The sequence below is a fragment of the Pholcus phalangioides genome, unplaced genomic scaffold, assembly GCF_987345545.1.
Source record: "Pholcus phalangioides strain wild (caught in Gottingen) unplaced genomic scaffold, Ppha-v1.0 ptg000001l_1, whole genome shotgun sequence".
Taxonomy (NCBI): Eukaryota; Metazoa; Arthropoda; class Arachnida; order Araneae; family Pholcidae; genus Pholcus; species Pholcus phalangioides.
Window position 1 is genome coordinate 16,676,624 of NW_028301594.1, and position 20,964 is coordinate 16,697,587.

The 20,964-nt window shown below is 32.6% G+C and overlaps 1 protein-coding gene across 3 annotated transcripts in view; it reads left to right on the top strand.

The window, feature by feature from the left end:
- The window catches only part of LOC149089974 (RAB11-binding protein RELCH-like), a 38,283-nt gene extending 18,926 nt beyond the window's left edge, over nucleotides 1-19,357 (top strand). Inside the window, exons 14-25 of one of the 3 annotated variants that reach the window (XM_089231613.1) lie at nucleotides 30-207; nucleotides 2,533-2,689; nucleotides 3,899-4,071; nucleotides 4,453-4,538; nucleotides 5,280-5,386; nucleotides 6,621-6,803; nucleotides 7,187-7,250; nucleotides 8,026-8,049; nucleotides 9,408-9,546; nucleotides 12,187-12,303; nucleotides 12,640-12,799; nucleotides 18,382-18,663. In XM_089231613.1, the coding sequence (XP_089087739.1) occupies nucleotides 30-207; nucleotides 2,533-2,689; nucleotides 3,899-4,071; nucleotides 4,453-4,538; nucleotides 5,280-5,386; nucleotides 6,621-6,803; nucleotides 7,187-7,250; nucleotides 8,026-8,049; nucleotides 9,408-9,546; nucleotides 12,187-12,303; nucleotides 12,640-12,799; nucleotides 18,382-18,517 (1,524 nt within the window). In that variant the 3' untranslated portion in view covers nucleotides 18,518-18,663. Of the gene's footprint in view, nucleotides 1-29; nucleotides 208-2,532; nucleotides 2,690-3,898; nucleotides 4,072-4,452; nucleotides 4,539-5,279; nucleotides 5,387-6,620; nucleotides 6,804-7,186; nucleotides 7,251-8,025; nucleotides 8,050-9,407; nucleotides 9,547-12,186; nucleotides 12,304-12,639; nucleotides 12,800-18,381 lie in introns of all 3 variants that reach the window. The other 2 variants (XM_089231622.1, XM_089231631.1) reach the window with 2 other exon arrangements.
- Nucleotides 19,358-20,964: the final 1,607 nt, after the last annotated feature.

The window sequence follows — 20,964 nt, forward strand, 5'->3', positions numbered from 1 at the left end:
GTTGATCAAAAATAATATATTATTTTTAGAAACTCAATCAGAAACTTGCCTGTGGACTAATTTTATCTCCACAAGATGAGCAACAGTCAGTACTCTTTATCCGTGCCTTGTATACACTAGTACACTTTTTATTCCTGTCTGTACTTCAGTCTGGTCCATTTGCAGATAATCTTGAAAAGGTGTGTAATTCCCCGAGAGATTTTGATGGTAAGTTTTTTCCTTAAAATGTATCGCTTGATGCTTTTGTTGAATGAATAAATTTCCCTTGTACTAAGGGACTGTTGTAAGTTTGAGTATTGACTTTTGATACCTCTCTAACTTTAACAGTTGTCATCATCAAGAGATACTAGATGAAACTGGTCAAAACTTAATCATTTTTGTCACTCCACTGTCATTTTCTGCACATGAGAGCTAGGACTGGGATCTGCAGTTTATTTCTGATTCTGAATGGCAACGTTTCCCATTTTTGCCTTTTATACTCACAGGAAGGTTGGTGTGGTAACTCCTTTGTCTGGGACTCCCTGTGGTAGCCCCCGAAGCAGAATGTTTATCACTGTTCTGCAACGAACCCTCAGCTGACTGAAAATGTTCTGTGGTAAAAATCCCCATACATGTAATAGTGTGGTTTTTTTTTTTTTTTTCACACTTAAAATTCTCCCAAATGCTTCAGTAGCACTAATTGTTCTGCGACGTACGTCACAGATTTTGGCACATTCTGCTTTGGGGGTGGTAGTAATCTTTTTCTGTGGTCATGGTACCACAGTTTCTGTTGCACCCTCGTGTCAGGAAAGATTCTGACAAGGACAAATCAGGTATCGAACTCATGACATCGCTAAACATTTTATAGTTTAGGTGGGTATCTTATCGACCTGGGCTACTTTTCCCTTGACTGAACAAACAGAACAAAACTGTTATTGCTGGCCTTGTCTAACACTGTTAATTTTGCTGACAATTTTTCCACGATTAACTCAGTCAAGGCCATTGGTAATTGTTTTGATTCTGTTTGTATCAATTTCATCTGATACATCCCAATAATTCTAATCTCTGGTGTAAGAAAAATGTTGATACTTAAATTCGCTACAACCATGTTTCCATAGAGAATCTTAGCCATTGAATGAGAACTATCAAGCTTTCATTAGATAATTTCAGATTCATGTTCTTAAGCTTTGGATCCATGAGAAATAATTCTAAAAAGTTTGAGTATGTTTTGAATCTGTCTTGCCTCTATACCAGTAGTTCTTAACCTTTGATATCATTGGCTATTTTGCTTTGTGATCAATTGATCATGTACCTCAACAACCCCCCATGAAAATAATTGTATACATTGTGTAAACTTTGGTTATTTCTCAGATCAACAGGACTTCCTTAAATTTGGCAACTTCACTGGGAACCTCAATGCACAATTTTTGAGAACCATACCCTGTACTTGAGCTTAAGGACTGAAAATATATTTCGGAGAAAGTATTACATTCTGGCATCTCAGAATATATTCTGTTATACTCTATATTGTGATATCATTTTGTCAATTTTAATAACTATATACTTTTTCCAAAAAGTATTGAAAGAAAAGAAAAAGAGCATGTTCACACCATGTGTTTCTTCAAAAACAAGAGTAAAATATCAAATAACCTAAAGCTATGAATAACATACTAAATATATGAGAAGGAAATACATTGCTTTTTTTAAAGCTGTCTTAAGCTTTAAAAAAACTTGGCTGATAATTAACCCCTTGAACTGCAATTTATTTTCAGGCAGTACTGCTCAGACAGATAATTTAATTTTCTTCGTTTCAAAAGGAGGGATTGATATAGAGACACAGTTTTATAATTTGTAATTAGTAAAAACAATATTTGCTTCATACATTTACATGAATGTTCATTATATATACATAATAGAACATAATTAGTGTCAAAATATTCTTCAATATTGTTTAACAAAAGTATATTACGGTTCTAGTCTTTTAAAGAAAAAGTATGTGTTTCAACATAATGCTAATGTATTTGCAACAAATTAATGGATAAATATATACAATGCAAATGTATATATTTATCCTCACCTATATTCGGGTTTATTTTAAAATACTAATAAACTTCAAGTGTATGATACTTCTCAAAATGCTCCGGAGGATGCAGTGCTACTTGGCATCTTTTATGCAAATTACATTCAAACTGCTAATAGAAGCATGCAAACAAACGTACCAAAGCAATAGACTCACTATGGCTTCTCATAAAAAGTTTCAACGGTCAATAATTCCTGGCGAGTGCAGCTCAAGTCAGTTTGCTCAAGAAATTCATTGCATTTCAGTTCAAGGGGTTCATAACTTTTTGATGCATTTTTTCATGGATACGCGCATAATTTGTACAGAAAAATCAACATTCATTACCTAATGTTAATGGGTATTTTTTTTGTAATTAAAACTACTGTCTTGATTATTAAAAAATAATTGTTATCTTTAGCTGTCCATATGATTTTTAATTAATTGATAAAGTATTGTATTTCAGTGAAATATCAATTTTTTTGGGAATGTTTCAGTGGATCGCTTACCAGTCTGCACAAGTGTCCTTCAAGATCTGGCTGTTGTTCTTGGTGATAGCAATCAGCTTTCAAGTTTGATAAAAGCTTTTGATAAATATATCAGTGCTGAGTGGTTTAAACCATGGGATAAATATGATTGGGTGATCAATAGTTTGTGAGTGTTTCATTTCTTCAAAATTAAGATGTTTCTAATAATTTTTTAAATATTAATTTCTAATATTTTGTATTTATGAATGCATGTCAAATTATGTATATATGTGTGTAAACCTCTGGAGAGGTCATCTATGATGAGATCATCATGGCATCACATGATTCAGAATTTTGGCTCTCATTGCTCATTCCAATTATTCAATTTGTCACGAGATAGATATGCAAAATTATTCATCTGATCAATCACTAGGCACTGGCATTTTAGAAGAAGAAAAATAATTTCTGATGTAGGTCAAATGTCAAATTATTTGATGACAGAACTTTGCTTTTATAAAAATATACATATACTGTATTCCCCCCTTGCATTATCCAGCATTCTGTAAAATTCTAGAGACACCAGATTTTGGACTGTTGTAGTTTGGTCTATTCCTGTCATGCCGGAAATACGAGGTTCAATCAGGATACCAGTACATTCAAAAGACTGATATCAATTTATATTAAATACTGAATAGATATGTGAATCAAAATGAAATAATAGTTTTCACTGTATAACAAATGTGTTTTGCCTAGGAATTTCTCATAAACATAATACAAATTGAGCATTTACAGTATCCACTGTTCTAATCTAATTATATTCATCCTAATTCGAAATGCAGATACTGTATTCTGCATGTTCAGAAATTGAAGAAATATAATGGCAATCTTGTAATACAATGTATCATGTTTTGCAATGCAATTCTTTAATTTTGTGCTCTACTTCTTCCAATTTCGCATACATGATCAAGGAACACAAAACGCTTCCCAGTCTACTTATTTTTCCATTCAATCTACTAGAACATGCTAAGTATCCAGTGTTTTTATCAAATTAAGATTTACGGTAGTAAAACTAAATGCAAAATTGGAACTCTTTAGGTTTATAAAACATAGGACTCTAAAATGCATTAGATGGACAAGGTTTAATAAATCAGTAGATTCTCAGAGTTTAGATTTTCCAGAATGTGTGACTCAAGTTTTTAGCATTCCAGAAGATATGCATATTCTTGAGATGCTAGTCTCCCTCGCTGTTTGCTGGCTAATGCCAGGGGGAGATTCGGTATATATATTCAGAAACTTTTCAAATGTCAGGCTAAAATTTGATATTAATTTATTTTTGCAAATCTGTATGATCTTGTGCATCACCTTGAAATTCCTTACTTTCTTGTTTTAATCCTAGCTTATCATGGTTGATGCAGGTTTTCAAAGATATTAATCCATATTGTCAAGCTATCATTCATTTTTTCTCAGAAGTTATAAATACTTTTTGTCATTTGTTTGGTCGACGTTTTGTTCAAGACACAGTGAAACCTCCATTTATGGCTTTATTCCGTGTCTCAGAAGAAGAGAAAGGTATGAAAATTCAAGTAGATTTTTTTTTGTTTTAATATTTTTTCATTGTTTCTTTGATTTTTATTTGTTAATTTTCATGTGATGCTAAAATGTTTTTAAGCTTATTTTTATTGCATTGAGTGACAAACATGATTTTGGGCTGAGCATTGTTTTTTGTTTCAATCTATATTATAATTCTTTTCACGCATAAGTATATATTCAAAACAATGTAGATTTTTGTACAGAAACTGTGAATTAAAAAAGTTGAGTTTCAAAACATATTTCTTTGGAATCTGTTCTGAAACTCACTTTAACTTTTGTTTTTATTAGTTTGCATTCATCTCGGATTTTATTTCCTTATTTTTTTAGAGAAGTTATTTTTTTTCTTTCAAATGTTGATAGCCTCTGGAATTGTTTCAAGTGATTCATCGTTGATGAAAGCCACTTTATCAATTTATATTGCTGGCGTATTGACTGCTTTCTTCCAGGTAATGTGCTCCATAAGTTTTGTTCTCATTATTGAGTATTAATTCAAATTTCTTCTACTATTTCACGCTTCTAGATTCATCCTTCACTTTAAAAGGATGTATTTTTGCACAGTGATTGAACTTTAAAGATCTCTATGCTTAGATACAAGAATGAAAACAACTCTTTAACAAGAATTTTTTTGATTTTTGCTTTTTTGAAAAAATATATTTCAGTTTTTGATTCATTGAAATATTTCTTTTTAAGTGCATGTATATTTCAGTTTTTTAAGGTTATTAAACTTTTAATATCATGAATGTTTGTCCTAAATAAAATGAGTTTTTCACCATTTTATTTTATGATACATATTTTTCAGTTTCTAAGTTTAGTGATCAATCTGGCCATTGACTTTTATTGCCATTTAAATGTTTATTTCCATGTGAGTTTATGAATTTTTTAAAAGCTGTTTTGTATATGAACCTACTCATATCTGATTTTATTGTTTACTTATATTATTATTATACTTATGTTGTCCCTGAATTACTTCTTGCTGGGATAGGCCAATACGTTATTACCTTATTCAAATTCTTATTAATTACTAACGTTAATTCTTATTCTTATTAAATTTATTATCTCATTATTATTCAAAACCATTTAGGGCACTTGAAAGTGAGGCTCAGAGTAATTAGTTGATTATTCCATTAACTTAATGATGGTTTTTAAGTATAGGTATAATTTATTTATTGCTTAATTATTATGTACAGGAAGAAGACAGACTGGAAATGATGGAGTTTTTCCATGAGATGTTTCACATTGTATCCATTTACAACATTCCCATTATAACCTTGAAAGCAGCTTTTGCAGAACTCAGGTGAACTCTGATTTTTTCACTCACTAAGTAGACTTACATTGTAGCCAATTAAACACATAGTTTCAATGTATGTGGTAGTACACAGTGCTCACAACATGACTTTTTATGGGATAATCACCTAAGCTAAGAACTTCACTTTGAATGCATATTGTTTTCTGTATTTTGAGTATCTTGCATTGAAAAAGTGCTAGACAGTTGATGAATTGTAGGAATGTGCAAAGCTTTATTAGGTGAACCAGCAGTCTCTGTGCCATTCACCAATTCATTGGAAGTTCCTCAGAGAAATGTTAACAAAGTGCATGCATGGTTTAGTAGTAGCTCCTTTGACTGGTATCATGAATACCGAAACACACCCTACTACTACTACACCACACATGTACCTTGTCCATATTCCTCTGCGGAACCTCTAACTAATTGGTACACACGGGAATGTGTGTGTATACGTGTATAGAAACTTGACGTGAAGTTTGTTTCTGTGTAATGCTTGTTATGTGTAGTGCTGCCATCTGCCACCAGTTTTTCTAACTATGAGTGAACTGTAATGATTGAATAATTAATCGTTGTAGGCCTGTTGCTCTCTGTGGCGAGACTTTTCAATGGGAAGATCGGCTCTCATTTGCGCCTTGAAGTTTGGAACCACAGGAAACCAACTTCAGCTGACCACCACACACTATGGCAACGGTGGGGTTCGAACCGGGATCCTTGACAAGTCCGTCATTATGACCACTCGACCACCACAGCGGCCGAAACACACCCTGGATATTCTGACCAATTTTGTGTTACTCACACTGTTCCTGTACTATAATGGAAAGAGTAGCTGTTCAACATGGTAACATACCTTGTCATACGATACAGTCGATTAAGTAGTGGTTTAATACAAATAATACAAATACAAATACAACGCCACAACAGGCAAATTGCCCAATGAGGTGGCTGACTTAAGAACATCATGGATCCCCGAGCCATTTTTTGGAGGCCCTACCTACTACTGCTACACCACACATGCACCCCCCCCCCCCCCCCCGCGGAACCCCCCAATGAATCGGTACATGCGGGAATGTGCGTGTACGTGTAGTGCAACCTGACGTGGGTGACTTGAGTGTGGAAAAAGTTCTCTGGCAACTCAGCATCCTGATACAGTTACATGATAGTTACATTTAGAAAGCAAGCTGATTAAGAAATATGTAATTTTACAGTTTTATTTTCTGTATTATATAATTTTTTTCTCTCACAGTGCAAACAAAGCATATCATGAACTTCTTCTCACAGTTCTCTGGGATGGGGTTGTTCACACATCTCCATCAGTTAGAGTCACTGCTGGTCGATTATTTGAGACACTTGTTGGAGTTGTCAGTGAAAGTTTACTCAGAACTAAAGTAACACCAGCTTTAGTGACCCTTGCAAGTGATCCAGAAATGTAAGTGCTTATGATATTTATTAATGAAAAAAAACCACTTATTTGTATAAAATGCATGTTACATATGCATATTCACCAGGGGTTCTCAAACTTTTCCCACCCATGGTGCTTCTTTTTCTAATCATTTATCCACAGCTCCCAAAGAGCAGTTAAACAAAGCGTCTCTTCGAAAAACCTTTGTTAGAGTGGTACTCTGCGGTGTCCCTGATAAAGGTTGGAAGTGCACAGATGAATATGTAAAAAAAAATTTCATGTAATATAATATGTAAATCACTACTCTGATTCCAGCGCAATGCAGTTATTTATTTCTATTATTTTTTAACATTTAATTTTAAGAAACTTCTGACTTGTAAATCTGCTGTGATTTTTATTATATATTTTAGCTCTGTCAGGATTTCAACTGTTCCTGCATTTGGTGCCATCATGGAAATTTGTTCCCAGAAAGATGTGAGTTTGGATCATTTTATTTTCATGTACTAATGTGTTGTTATTAGTATGGCAAATTATAAGTAGGCATTCAGTATTTATTTGTAAATCAGTTATCACAAAACAGTTCTTTGATCTTAAAAATTTATCACTCTGGATTGACCAGTGATATTTCCCCATGTTTTACCTATTGTAAACATATGTAGGACATACTTACAAAAGAGATTTGTATGCAAATGAAAAACATCAATTTTAATCAATTTATTTTACTTCCGGGGGGGGGGGGGAGAACACTTTAACAATTATAAATTTACATCTAAGCATTGTTTTGTCGTAGTTCTGTTTTTTATTACCAAATTTTGCATCTGTCCCTATCAACTTATAAACCCATATAATTATGTGATGATTATAGTGTGTGCTACACTTTTTCAATTTTTAATTGTTGAGAATAATATTAATGGGTATTATTTAGGAAAATTAAAAGTGAAAGAAGTGGAAGATATTGAATAATGAATATCACCAGCACCTCTTCATAATGCAAAACATTGGCTTGTGTGTGTCTAATATCAGTCACTGCTGCGTTTCTATGCACTGAGTCTATCTTAACATATCTTTTCTTAACATAATACTGTATCTACTGTGCAATTGGTATCTTTCTTTCTCTCTAATTTTTTTTTATCATTGCATGCAGTTTTGCTTGTGTGAACTTGTCTCTTGCATACATTTTTTTTACATAATTTTTTGCTTTGATTATATGCACATCTTTGCTTTATTTATCTCTTAATAATGCTGCCAGGTGCTTTCCAGTTATTTGAAACAGGTGGGGATGATGCTTTACTTCTAATTGTAAAATAATAAGAATGAAATATGAAAACAAATATATATATATATACACACACACACACCCACACACACACACACACACACATATATTCTTTCTTTCTATTATTTTTGTTTCCTTTGTTGTGAGCACTGCTCATCAGAGCTTAATTAGACGTTGCCAACTTTAAATTGCATTTTTATTGTTACAGTATCATACATAAGAGTGGTACTCATATGTGTTTTTGAACTGAATGTTTGAGAAAGGGAAACTTAAGAATAAATGATCCATGCAAAAAGTATTAAATTTTCTTGAGTCTTTGCATGGTCTTTTGTATCATTCTGAAATGAACAAAAATTAAGTTCTCCTAAAACAGTGTTTCTTATCGTGTGGGCAGCGGCTCCTAGGGGTGTCTCAAACCTTTTTCAGGGGCATCACAGCTAGCTGGAGATATTAATTTGTATGTCTATTTATGCTTTAAAGTGGTACTTCTATGAGTGAAAATATCTACTAAACTATTTTCTGGGAAACCACAGATGAACCTTGAATTGGGCAAGAGAGCCGTGGGTGATAAAAGTTTGAGAACCACTATCCTAAACGTAAAAAAATAATAATTATGCACATTAAAAATAATTAATTCATAATTTTAGTTTTCAAAAGCAATAATGGCTTTTCTGTATCCAGTGATTTAGCTGCCTGACAGTTAAGTGGGTTAGGGAAGCTAGTCTCTGACTGTGCTGGTCTGGGTTCGAATCCCAGTTCGGGCATGGATGTTTACTAACACTAACAAATTACCTGGACAGATCATATGGATCTCTTAGGAATACGTGTGGATCACATAATTAAAACAAATTAAAACAAAATAATTAATTAATTAAATATCTCTTTTACGGCGAAAGAAAACAAGAAAAAATGTGCATAACTGAGCTCTCTCTCTCCACTTCCTATCTTAAGAAAATACTCCGAAATGTGAGCACAAACCAAATTCTAGTGAAATTCAGTTCACAGTTTCAGAAGGAAAGTTCTCTGAAGTATCCTTGAAGATTGTTAAAACAATCTACATAGAAAGAGGCATACTTCCGTGAGATCCACAAATTTTTTATCCATGTACGATTAAACACTATAAATATGTTCAAGTGGCTGTTCACGTTATAATGACAAAATAAGTTGAGGAATTGTTTTTTTCAAGCCACATAGAAAAATTATCTTTCATAGGCCAATGCAGTAAACAGTAACTTCTAAATCTAAAATGAATGTTTGTTAATTAATGTATTAATTATCCTATATTGTGTCCTTGCGTGATTTGCGATTCATTTTATATGGTTTACTAATATATTCATGTTCTCAACCATTTTCAGCTGCTGGAGAAGGTTCACTTGCAGTTTCAAACATTTCTAGATGATCCTGTTTACTGGAGAGAGTATTTACTTCATGCTGAAGTTATACGTACTTTTGCCAAGCTTGGGCCAAATGCTGAACCAAAATTCAGAGATGAATGTAAGTTGCATCTTTTCAATTTTCTTCTGACAAGTTGCATTAGTCTAATAGACTCAAATTTGTTTATTTTGTTCTATCATTTAATGCTTGGCTTCTCATCCTAAATTCTGTTGGCTCATGGCTCTCAATTGCATTTCAATTCTAGGTTGTTTCCTCTTGCACAAGCAGAGTGATATAAAATAAACTTAGCATTATATAGGCTATGTTATGGTAAATGTGAACCAACCATTTTGATAAGTTTGAGAAATTTTGTTAATTTATCACATTTACCAGCAATTATGTATAATCCCCATCTCATATTGGTAAATATGATAAATTGTCAATGAATTACTCAAATTTACTTGATATTTTTGCTGAAACTTCAGTTTAGGATGATGGATTTGATCAGTGATGTTAATTACATTTGAGTCGTCCAGTTGCAAAATTCATTATATGCCAACCAGATTTTTTTTACCAAAAGTGAAAAAGAAATTCAAATTCCCCGAACGGATCATGCTGATCCCTTGGGAATATGTGAAGATCCCGTTATTATTATTTTAAAAAAAAACTTCTGTAGAGTATTTTTTAAGCTTACGCTTGTTAAAATGTTAATGTTATGCTATTAATTTTAGATTTCAAGCAGCCAGCTTGAAATATACACTCTACAGAAGTTTCTTTTTCACTTTTTTGTAAAAATGGTTGGTGCTTGAGTTTTGCAACTGGATGACTCATTTAAAGCTAACATTACAATACTGTGATAATATGAAGAGATGGTATTTTTTCATCCTGAAATATACTGAGAAATTGAATTTTCTGGATGTTAATGCTGAAACTGATATTTGGAAGGAAAAGTGATTTGCCTCCTCTGGGAATCGAACCTGGGTCCCCTTGCATACCGGGCAAGTGCACTAACCAATACACAAGAAACACACTTTTCAATTCCTTTTAACACACATTAGTAGCAAAACAAAAGGCGCACTTGCCCGGTATTCAAGGGGACCCAGGTTCGATTCCCAGAGGAGGCAAATCACTTTTCTTTCCAAATATCAGTTTCGGCATTAACATCCAAAAAATTCAATTTCTCAATACTGATAATAATTTATATGTTTTATCCTTATAACACTTATTTTAATTTAATTTTAATGACAAAATATGAATATGTGTAGTGCACCCATCACGTACCTTTTTAGGGCTTGAATTTAAGTGATATTTCCCTATGATTTCTTCCATATTTATCATACTTATCAACCTCATTTGGGAATTATGCATAATCACCGGTAAAAGTGATAAATTTAGGAAAATTTATCAAACTTGCTGATTGTGTGGTTATTATGCAAAATAAATTGTGGCGATTACGGATAATCACTGATTTATCACATTTATCATAACATAAACCACATTAATATAACACACCATGACTGATTCACTTATTTAATACTTTTTTGTATCTAATATTCTATAGTACAGTTAATATTATGCATGTATTCATTTGGCATTGATTATACTTATTCGATTCTTATGGCTGAAAAATAAGTTATTGTAGTTCATAACATAAGTTAAGCTGGTGGAGATCCAGTGATAATATATGCAGTAACCCAATGTTTCATGAAAAAAACTTATAATATTATGAGTGGGGCTTAAATTTTTAGGACATGTCATATTTTGGGAATTTTCATGCAATGGGTCATTTTTTAGTCATCAGAGGAAATTTTAATCTGCGTGTAGGGTTTTTTTTTCAGTGATGTAGTTTGCACTTTAAATGTGAATTCTTGTCTTTCTTTTTTTGGAAAAAATATTTTGCATTCTCAGTAGCCAGTTTTTGTTCTTGGAGAATCCTCTAGCTATGTTTCTGAAGTGAACTCTGAATGGCATGCCAAGCATGTGCGAAAGATCTTATTCATTTGGACACTCGAAATCAATGCATTTTAATCATGTCTAAACTCATAGATTTTTGTCAGGAGGGGAGATTTGGTTTGGCCATCACTCCCAGACAATGTAAAATTTCAGAGCTCTATAACTATGCCCTTTGCATTACATTTTGAAGAAAAATAATTTTTTAATTTTTTAAATTCTTTTAATTCTTTTTTTATCTCTTTTATTTCTTCTAATATTCCTTGGAAGAAGCTAGATAAAATAGCAGTTTTTTTAAAACACTTGAAACTGCATCTCATTAAATTTAGTGTGATTCTAGAATGTACTAAAGAACAGTTATTGGGCATAAGATGGGTATGGTTTCCATTTAAATCTAATGTGAGAATTTTCATTAAAAGATAAATTTTTATGAATCTTTTGTTTATTTTTTAACTTAATAAGATAAGTAACTAAAAAGAAGAGATAAATAATCAGAAATTATAAGACCATATTTTTTAAATTTTAAAATCATATTTTCATGTTTTTTAGGTCACAAATGCTAGCATATTTTAAGATTTTTAGGTCATAAAAATCTGAGTCCTAATTATGAGAAATGTTGAAAATAGCTTCTCATCAGTTTTCGTGGTCTGGAGACTAAATGATTATTTGCATCATTTTTCCCTACTAACTATATGAAACAAAATTGTTTTTTTTACTCATTCTTGATTGACTTAACTACCATTTGAAAAGTTTTAATCATATCAATTATATACAGTTTAGTTTTTTTTATATTTGTGCCCTGAATTACAGTTATATTACCTCGCCTTGCTGCTCTTGCTGCCCAAAACAATCAAGCAACAGATGAGACAAGAAAGAGTGATATCGCATTGGCTTTGCTAGATGCTTATATTGCAATGTCTTGTTGCTGTATCCTTTTTTCTTCTTTATTAAATTCTCCCCCTTATTATTAATGTTTGTTTTTTATTCTCTCCAATCAGTAACTGATTAAGGTATAATTAATTCATATAATACTCTATGTATCAAGTATTTTAGCCATTATAAGTAAATTTTCTTTTTTGAAATAACATTTTAAAGTGTGATTTAATTTATTAGTTCATCAGTTTATGACAGACAAATTTATTTTTAAATATTTTGTGAATTTCTAATTGATAGAGATTATTTCTCTGTTTTTTTCCTTAAATTGAAGTTATTTATGATCATAACATATAAATATAGTATATTATATTCTTTAACTGAAAAAAGTCATGAGTGATCAGCTGATAGGAGAAGCATTCCTTCCAGGATTAAGGTGCCTTAAACAAGATCTGCAGTCTATAGCTCCAGAAAATGAGGAATTAGTCAGTAGTATGATTCAAGAGTTTGAAGCAAAGTTGGATTTGAACCGGTCTATAGAAAGAGAAAGGTGAGTTAAAATAACTGTTGTTATTTTCTTTGAGAATGCATAAGAGATTACAATATAATGGACATGAAATGTGTTGAGATAATGTGTAGCAAAGTGCTTTGTGACTCCAGCTAGTCATTTATTCTGGACTCACATATTCTCAAATTCTGTTAAAGCGCAGCAAAAAAATGGTCAGAATCTCAAAAACACAAACATTAGAACATCTGGGTGGTAGAAGAGGAGAAGTTGGCAGGTATTAAATTACATTGAAACCTCACTATTATAGCAATACTCGATCCAAAATAAATCCCTCTCTACAATGATTTTACTTCAGTCTTGTTTGGAAATGCCTGTAGTCTAATGTTAAAAAACTGCCTCTTGATATAACGATAACCTCTCTACAATGATATTTTTTTCTTGGTCCACAGAGTTGTTGTATCAAGGTTTTACTATACTTTTAAATAATCTAAATATGTCTGAAAAGCATCCTACAATGTTTGAGATGTTTTTCGTTGGATAATTTGTTTATACCCACCTGATGATCCATAGCTTACATCAGAGGTTCTAAACCCTTTTTAGCCACAATCAGGGCCGTCATTTCAACTTTTTCGGGTGGGGGAACAAAGAACATGTACTCAATGTATGCATATATATATATATATATATATATACCATTTCTAGTGTATTTTTCAAAGCCGGACGGACCCCCCCCCCCCGACCCTCTTCTCCCAAATGACAGACCTGGCCAATATTCACTTCACAATCCCTTGGATTTGTTTGGTTTTTTAAAATAATGAAAAACCAATGCCACAATAAGTGTATCTATAACAGGACATGGTCATTCGTACGACCCATCTCAGAAGTCCAAGTTTATTTTGTGGCTCATACGTTAAGAACCACCTTGTTTACATCATAGTAAGTTGTACATCAATCTTTTAACTTCACAATAAGTCTGAAATATACATATCTGTAGGTATGCGCAAGGGCGGTAAACACACCTTTTCCTCCTGTTGTAACAATAATGTACATTTGTAACAACATATTGCCCATGTTTTGCTCTGCCTACACATGTATAATTTTCTGTTGTATCAAACGCCTGAAGTATATGTAATTTTAGATATTAGTTTTTTAGTTGCATATTTATTTGTAAAATTGATATTGATGATTAACAAATGCTGCCGATCTCGCTTATAACATTCCTACTTAGTACAACTTATTTTCATGGTCCCAACTTTTACTAATGCTCATCAAGATTTCCTGTTTAAAGTGTTTTCTCTCTTACAGCATTTTTTCACGACAGTTTTGATGTGAATACACCTTTTAAATCATCTGATAATGGAGAGCATTCACAAAAAGTTAGAAAAACTAAAAAAAAAACTGGGAGCATTCACACAAAGTTTTGTGACGAAATTTCTTAAATGCTTGTACCTCAGGAAGTACCCAACATAAGTCAAAATCAATGCTATCTATCATTTGATGTGCATTGCAAAGACAAACCCAAGATACAACCCCAGTTTTAATAACTCTTCCCGCCTGGACACCAGTCCTGCTGCTCTGATTTGTAATAAATTGTTTTATACTATATCTCAAAAAGTATGCAGCACAAGTCAAAAGCAATGGCATCATCAGATGTACATTGCAAAAGTGCATTCAATGATATCACTCCTGTTTCAATATCTCTTCCCATCTTGTGCACTAGACCTCCTGCCCTGATTCATAACAATTTTTTTTTTGCTGTATATCTAAAAACATGATATCATCAGATGTGCATTGCAAATACAAATCTAATAATATCACTGTGGTTTTAATATCTCCTCTTGTCTGGGTACTTTAATATCTTTTCCACTGCCCTAATTTGTAACAAAACATTTTCAACTATATCTCAAGCAGTTCACAATGAAAATAGACAACATTGGTGGTCGCATAGGCACATGGTTTGTTAGCTATTCTAAACAAAAGCCAATGATAATGGCATAATTTCATTATGTGAATACCTACTACACGATTCAAGGCACAAAAAATGTATTCACATCAAAACACTTGTGGCCGTCTATGACATAGCTTAGACAAATGTTCTTGAAAGCATGATAAGCAGGATTCTCTGTATTTGCTCTTAGAATGAGCAAAGAAGAAAACCCAAGTGAAATCTTACTTTCAATATTGAAAGGTTATGTTGGGTTAAGAATTATTATAATTGTTTGTATTTTCTTTGGTACTTATTACAACTGTAATTAATAGATTTCCATCAAATAAATTTTATTTATAAGTCTTTGCTCTTTACAAGTCTTAAAGTTACATTTGTTTAAAAACCTAAAGAAATTTTATAAATCCGTGTATATATACAGGGCATCTATTATTAAAGTTCCCATGTTTTGAGGTCTACTGCCTCAACTACCCATCAGAAAATTATGAAACTTGAACATCTCAATGAAAAAAATAGAAAGAATTTCTGAAGCTCTTTTGAAGACAGTTTCTTCACATAGATTTTGATGCTGGAGAACCATGTTCATGAAAGAGTATTATTCACGTAGCAGGTTCTTGTAAATTCACTGTTATACTCTTTTGAAAAAATCAGAAAGGCAATAATTCTGTTGGAGGTTTGGATACCCTGCCACATGAAACTTGAGTATTTTGGTCACCTGTTTGTAAAAAGCTAGTACAGTAAAATCTCCCAACAACGGCAGGATTGTAAAAAAGTGGTCGTTTCCATTTCTGAAAAATTAAAATTTGCTATCTTTTTTCATGTAAAATCATAATCCATTCTGTAGTTGATTCTGATAATTATATAATTGATTATATTAGAATATATGGTCATATGGATGATTACCTAATCTACAGCTCTATTTCAAGATCTAAAATTTAGGCTTGCAGTGCTGAGGTAGAACACAACAGAAACAACTTGGTGAGAAAAACTGATATGCACCAAGACAGTGTACCAGCAACCCCAAATAAGTCTTTGTTCTCACCCATGATCTACTAGACCATTCATGCTCAACACATGATGTGCGGGCCACTTGTGGCCCTCAGAGTCATCTGATACAGCCTGTGATCTCAAACTTGATTTTGTAACAGTGAACTAAGTGGCACATTCTCGGATCACTTCAGTGGCCTGCATCACATTTACAGATCACTTACATGACCTGAAATGCTGTTCCAGATCACTTAAATGACCCACGATATATTCCTACTTTTATGAAGTGGTATGCATCACATTTTCAGTTAGATCCAGGAAAAGAAATAATACACAATCTTTCCTTCCCCCCCCCCCATAGAGTTCTGGGGAGGAGAACTCCCATTAAAATCAGCTTGAAAATTATTTTTCTCATAGCTATATGTGCATTTTTGCAGACTTCATGTCCAAAGTGGCCGTTGTTCAGAAATCACTTGTAATGTTTATGGGACACGTTTGGTTCCAACAAAATGTGGCTGTTGTTCAGAGATTACCATTGTAAGGAGGTTTTACTGTACAAAACACCCTCAAATGATGAATGTCACTGTTGACAGCCCAGACCATGTAAATGGTATTTATAATTAAAGTTGACATTTTCTTTTCTAGCCCTACTATCACCACAAGGAGGAGTACATGTTCCATTCTTGATTGCATGAATATAGCATTTGGGGATGATTAATACATTTTGAGATGTAAAAGTTTCCATGTTTAATAAAATGAATCCATTGAATATATGAAATGCAGTTAGAAAAGCTCATTTTAATTTGATTAAATATTGTTCCTTTTGAAATTGAATACATATTTTCTTTTGTATGTGTTAAGCATTTTTTTAGTGAATCATAAAAATTGACAATGGAAATCATTAAAATTTTGAAATCAGTCAATCAGAATTTGGTTTAGCGATTCATTAATTTCGCAAAGTATGTTTTGTTTTTTCAGCATATGATAGACTTATAATCCTTTATGCATGAATGCGTGTGTTGATTTCTCTTGTTTTAGATATTCTTTTTTTAACCTCAGAGAGTTTAGCCCTGACTTCAAGGATTGTGTTTGTTATCATTGAAGCGAAGGCCAAACTCTCTGAGGTTGGAAAACAATATCTGCAGCAAGAAAAAACAACCCCTACCCTCCACATCTGTTAGTACCGAGTCTAAAGGGGATATAGAATTGTCAGACTTTGACCTCTTCTAGCATTCGGGTAATATAGAATACCATGTTTTCTCTGCCCCCAAGTGGAACAGCGATAAACAGCCTCAAAGTGCCCCCATGATGCTATATAGTCAGTGTTGCTCGGTTGTCACCATCATCAGGGCTGCTTGTTGAGAATATTTGTTTTTTCGCTTCCAGACATTTAGTTGGGAAAGTTTTCAAAAGTGTTCATTAATTATTGGAAATGTTCCTAATATAATTTGAAATTAAGAACAATGTGCATCACAAGTTGTTTTATTTTATTGTGCTGTGCTCACTTTTAGCCAGCGTTTCTCTCCAGTTAGACAGAACGATATTTTTTCCCAGTTGGTGTGTCGGGTAACATGAAATATTATAAGTATTTTCTCAATTGGGCTAGAATATCTCTTCATGATAGAAACTCTAGTAAGGTAGAAGAAATAATGTGTGTTCTGTTCTCTGTGGGCCCACCTTGACTGTTTTGAGGCGGGATAGGAAAATTACATTCATGACTCTTGTAAATAGACACACACCCCATCATCAATTACAGAAATAAACAATGAAAATTTCATTTTTCATTGTCATAAACTCATTAAATCTTTTTTTCTTATCAATTCTAATTAGTTTCCTTCATTTTGAATGCCCCATCCCATATTATCCCTTGAATATGTTTTTTAATGCCTTTTTTCTTAGACATAATATTTATTTTTGAATATGATACACATGTCAATGCAAAGAAAAGAAGCCAAATTTTATAAAGATACAGGTTTCAGGTTTCTGCCATGTTTCAAACGAATAATCTGAAAAATAACAGTGGTATTCCATATTACCCAAATGTACTCTATATACTGTCAACTTATAAAAATGAATATGGTTCTCATTTTCTTTATATCATTCTTTTTTTTTCAATGTAAGCTCATCATCTGTTTCACATATTATTTTTTCTCAGTATTAAAAGTTTTAAAAGTGCTGGAAAAAATTCATAAAATGAATGTTCTGAATACTTGGTATATCCACTTTGTTTTTTGCATTTTTTCTCCAGCATTTAAAACTTTTGATACCTAGTAAAAGCAATATGTATAACCATGCTGAGTTTATATTAGGATTTCATAACTCATTATTTGTCAAAACCTCTTTCAATCTGTCTCGATGGGAATTATATAGCTGAAGGTTCATATTTATGTTGCTTATTCAGAACTTGATACCCGTGTATTGGTTATTGCCATATGGCGATGTGGCCTGGGTATCTTTCGGTTTGATGGTTATTCATCCTGTCAGAACTTACATTTAGCTGTAAATTCTGAAACTTACTATGAATCATGGAATTGAATTATAAAAAAATACTTTCTAAATTGAAATATAAAGCCAAAAAAAATTTTTTTTTTATCCTATAAACTGGTGTTTCATTTTTTTTTTTTTTTTTTTTTTTTTGTGTAGTTTTTAAAATGTGTGTATTCCTGTACTCATCTTTTTTTTTCACACTTAGAACTGCAAGTTCAAGTTCACTTTCCATACCATCTCCAAGTAGTATTGAAGATATGCGAAACAGAATGAGTAAAATTTTTACTACCCGAGCTGTTGGTCAAAAAGCAAACATTCCAAACCTCTTTCGAAGAAAATAAGTAGCATTGCTGCTTCAAGTATTTTCCCCGTTGTAATTGTATCTGTGTGCGTTTGTGATTATTGTACTATATTCTGCTGAGCAGAATCGAGAAAATTTTATATTATACATGTTCAATATTTTTAGACTTTATGCTCTTTGGTTGCACAAATGCACATCTATGGGTCTTTGTGGGTTTATATATGAATATATATAAAACTGTGTGTTGATACATGACATATTTTAAAACTGTCTCGTGTTTTCATATTTTTCTGTTCTTTTGTTTTTTTTTTGTGATCAATAGAAATAAGATGTTTATGATTGTTAGTTTTATCTCTATAAAAATATATGTAAATCTTGTTATTTCTGCTCTCTAATAAATTTTTCAAAATCTAGATAATTTTGCAAAAATATCACAAACTAAATTACATAACATTATACTTCAGTAAAAAGAATTTCATTTCAATCCACAAGTTTTCAAATGTGAATTTATATAATATGAAGGCACAATTATTTCAATGCATTATGCTAATCAATCTCGGTGTTAGAAATTCAATCCTTTATATTAGATACTACCTTTCACTGGATATTTTTTGACAATTTTTTAATGACTAATTTGTAAGAAGTTCCTGAGCTAATTTAAATTATGTTGATAGGTGCCAGAGCTGCCCTTAGGTATGTGTGACAGGTGTGACTGCACCAGGCCCCCATGGTTTGGGGAGTTCATACATATAGTAATAGAAGAATCTATATAGTAACTAGCTTACCCGTCATGCGTTTCTGCGATCTCAGAAGAAAGGGAATTAAAAAAAATGAAGGAAAGGAAAACAAAATTCCGAAAAAAAACCTGCCAGAAACCTTTGCGGGAGTGTACTCAACAACTTAACAAAGTTTCATGGCAATCGGATGAATGGTGTAGTAATGCATAAAAGACAAACAGACAGACATACATTCGTTTTTATATATATAGATGGAAGGGAAAAAATATGTGTATGTATCAAATACGCTATTTTGTTGTAAACAAGAGATGTCTGAGCTTCAAACAATTTAATTTGTGAATTTCCATCAATTCTAGAATTATTTGTCTTATTAATTCTGAATTTTATTGAATCCTGGATTTTTTCTCTCATTAATTCTGAATTTACATCAATTCTGGTATTTTTTCTTTGATCAATTCTAAATTTTTATTGGTGATAAGCATTTTTCAGCATTCCAGTATATTCTGTGATAATGCATGAATCTTTGGATGGAAGTTCCCCTCTTCCACACAAAATATAAAAAATTGGGGCTAAATAGTCCCAAAATTGTTTTCATACTGGGTTCGCATTTGATAAGGGTGACCCTGATAGTTGCAGATTTGTCTTCTTTTTTTTCTAGCCAACAGTAGCTTAGTCTTAAATTTTTTTTGAATACTTGCTTTATCCTAAAAAGCTGTAGAAAAATCTGAAAAATAGATGATGAATGAGGTGCTTCCAAACAAGATTTTTTAAATGTGTTCAATTATGTCTTTCTAGTGAAATTGAATTTTGAGTGATAAATTATTTCCATTAAATGTAGGGTCACTTTTGGTTGAATCACTTTGTTACAGAATAATTGTGTGTGCAACTTTTCATTAATTTTTTCAGCAACTTCTCAATTTGTATGAAGATTGAGCTGCTATTTTTCTAATGCTCTATCAATAATTTTCTTTCTTCTAACCTTATGCATAAATATGCAAGGTGGTTATAATTAAACTGACACTACTCAGACCAGTGTAGTCAGTTCTGGTTGGTGAATTTCAGCAGAACTTGTTTATACACTTTTCAGTTTTCAACCACCAGGTGAAAAATTGGTGCTTCAAGAACAAGAAATACTAATTGTAAATATAAAAAATTAATTTAATCACAGCATTTGTTCACTATGCATTTGTACAGGGCCACAACTAGGGGGGAGCAGGTGGGTCCTGGGCACTGGATCAGAGGGGGCACAAATTTTATTCTCGAACCTCTCCTTCAACATTACAAGGAGGCGACAAAATGTGCACTTGCCCCGGGTGACCAAGCATCTAGTTGCGGCCCTGTATTTGTATGCATCAATCATATGTTCAGATGTGAGTCTTGAGGAGAGCTCCCCTCATTGCCCTACACAGACTTATCATGAGCGTTCATTACTAAGAACTTCTGCAGCCAAAAATCACTCCTGCCTTGAATTATGTTTAGAAAGTACTGTCTTTTCCCATGCAAAGAAAGTGCAACATCCTATATTGGCCCACAAGTGAAGGAACTATTTCGTGTTCACTTTGGAGACATTCAGGTAATTTTGCTAAGTTTTCCAAATGCTTGCTCTCCTTATTCTTTGGACTTGAATCCTTGTGACTTCTGTTTGTGGGAATTCCTGAAAGATCAAGTCCATGGAGGGATCATACAGACTCTGCCTGAAGTGAAAGCAAAAATAACACGCCATGTTGCATTTCTGCAATTCCTCATGCTT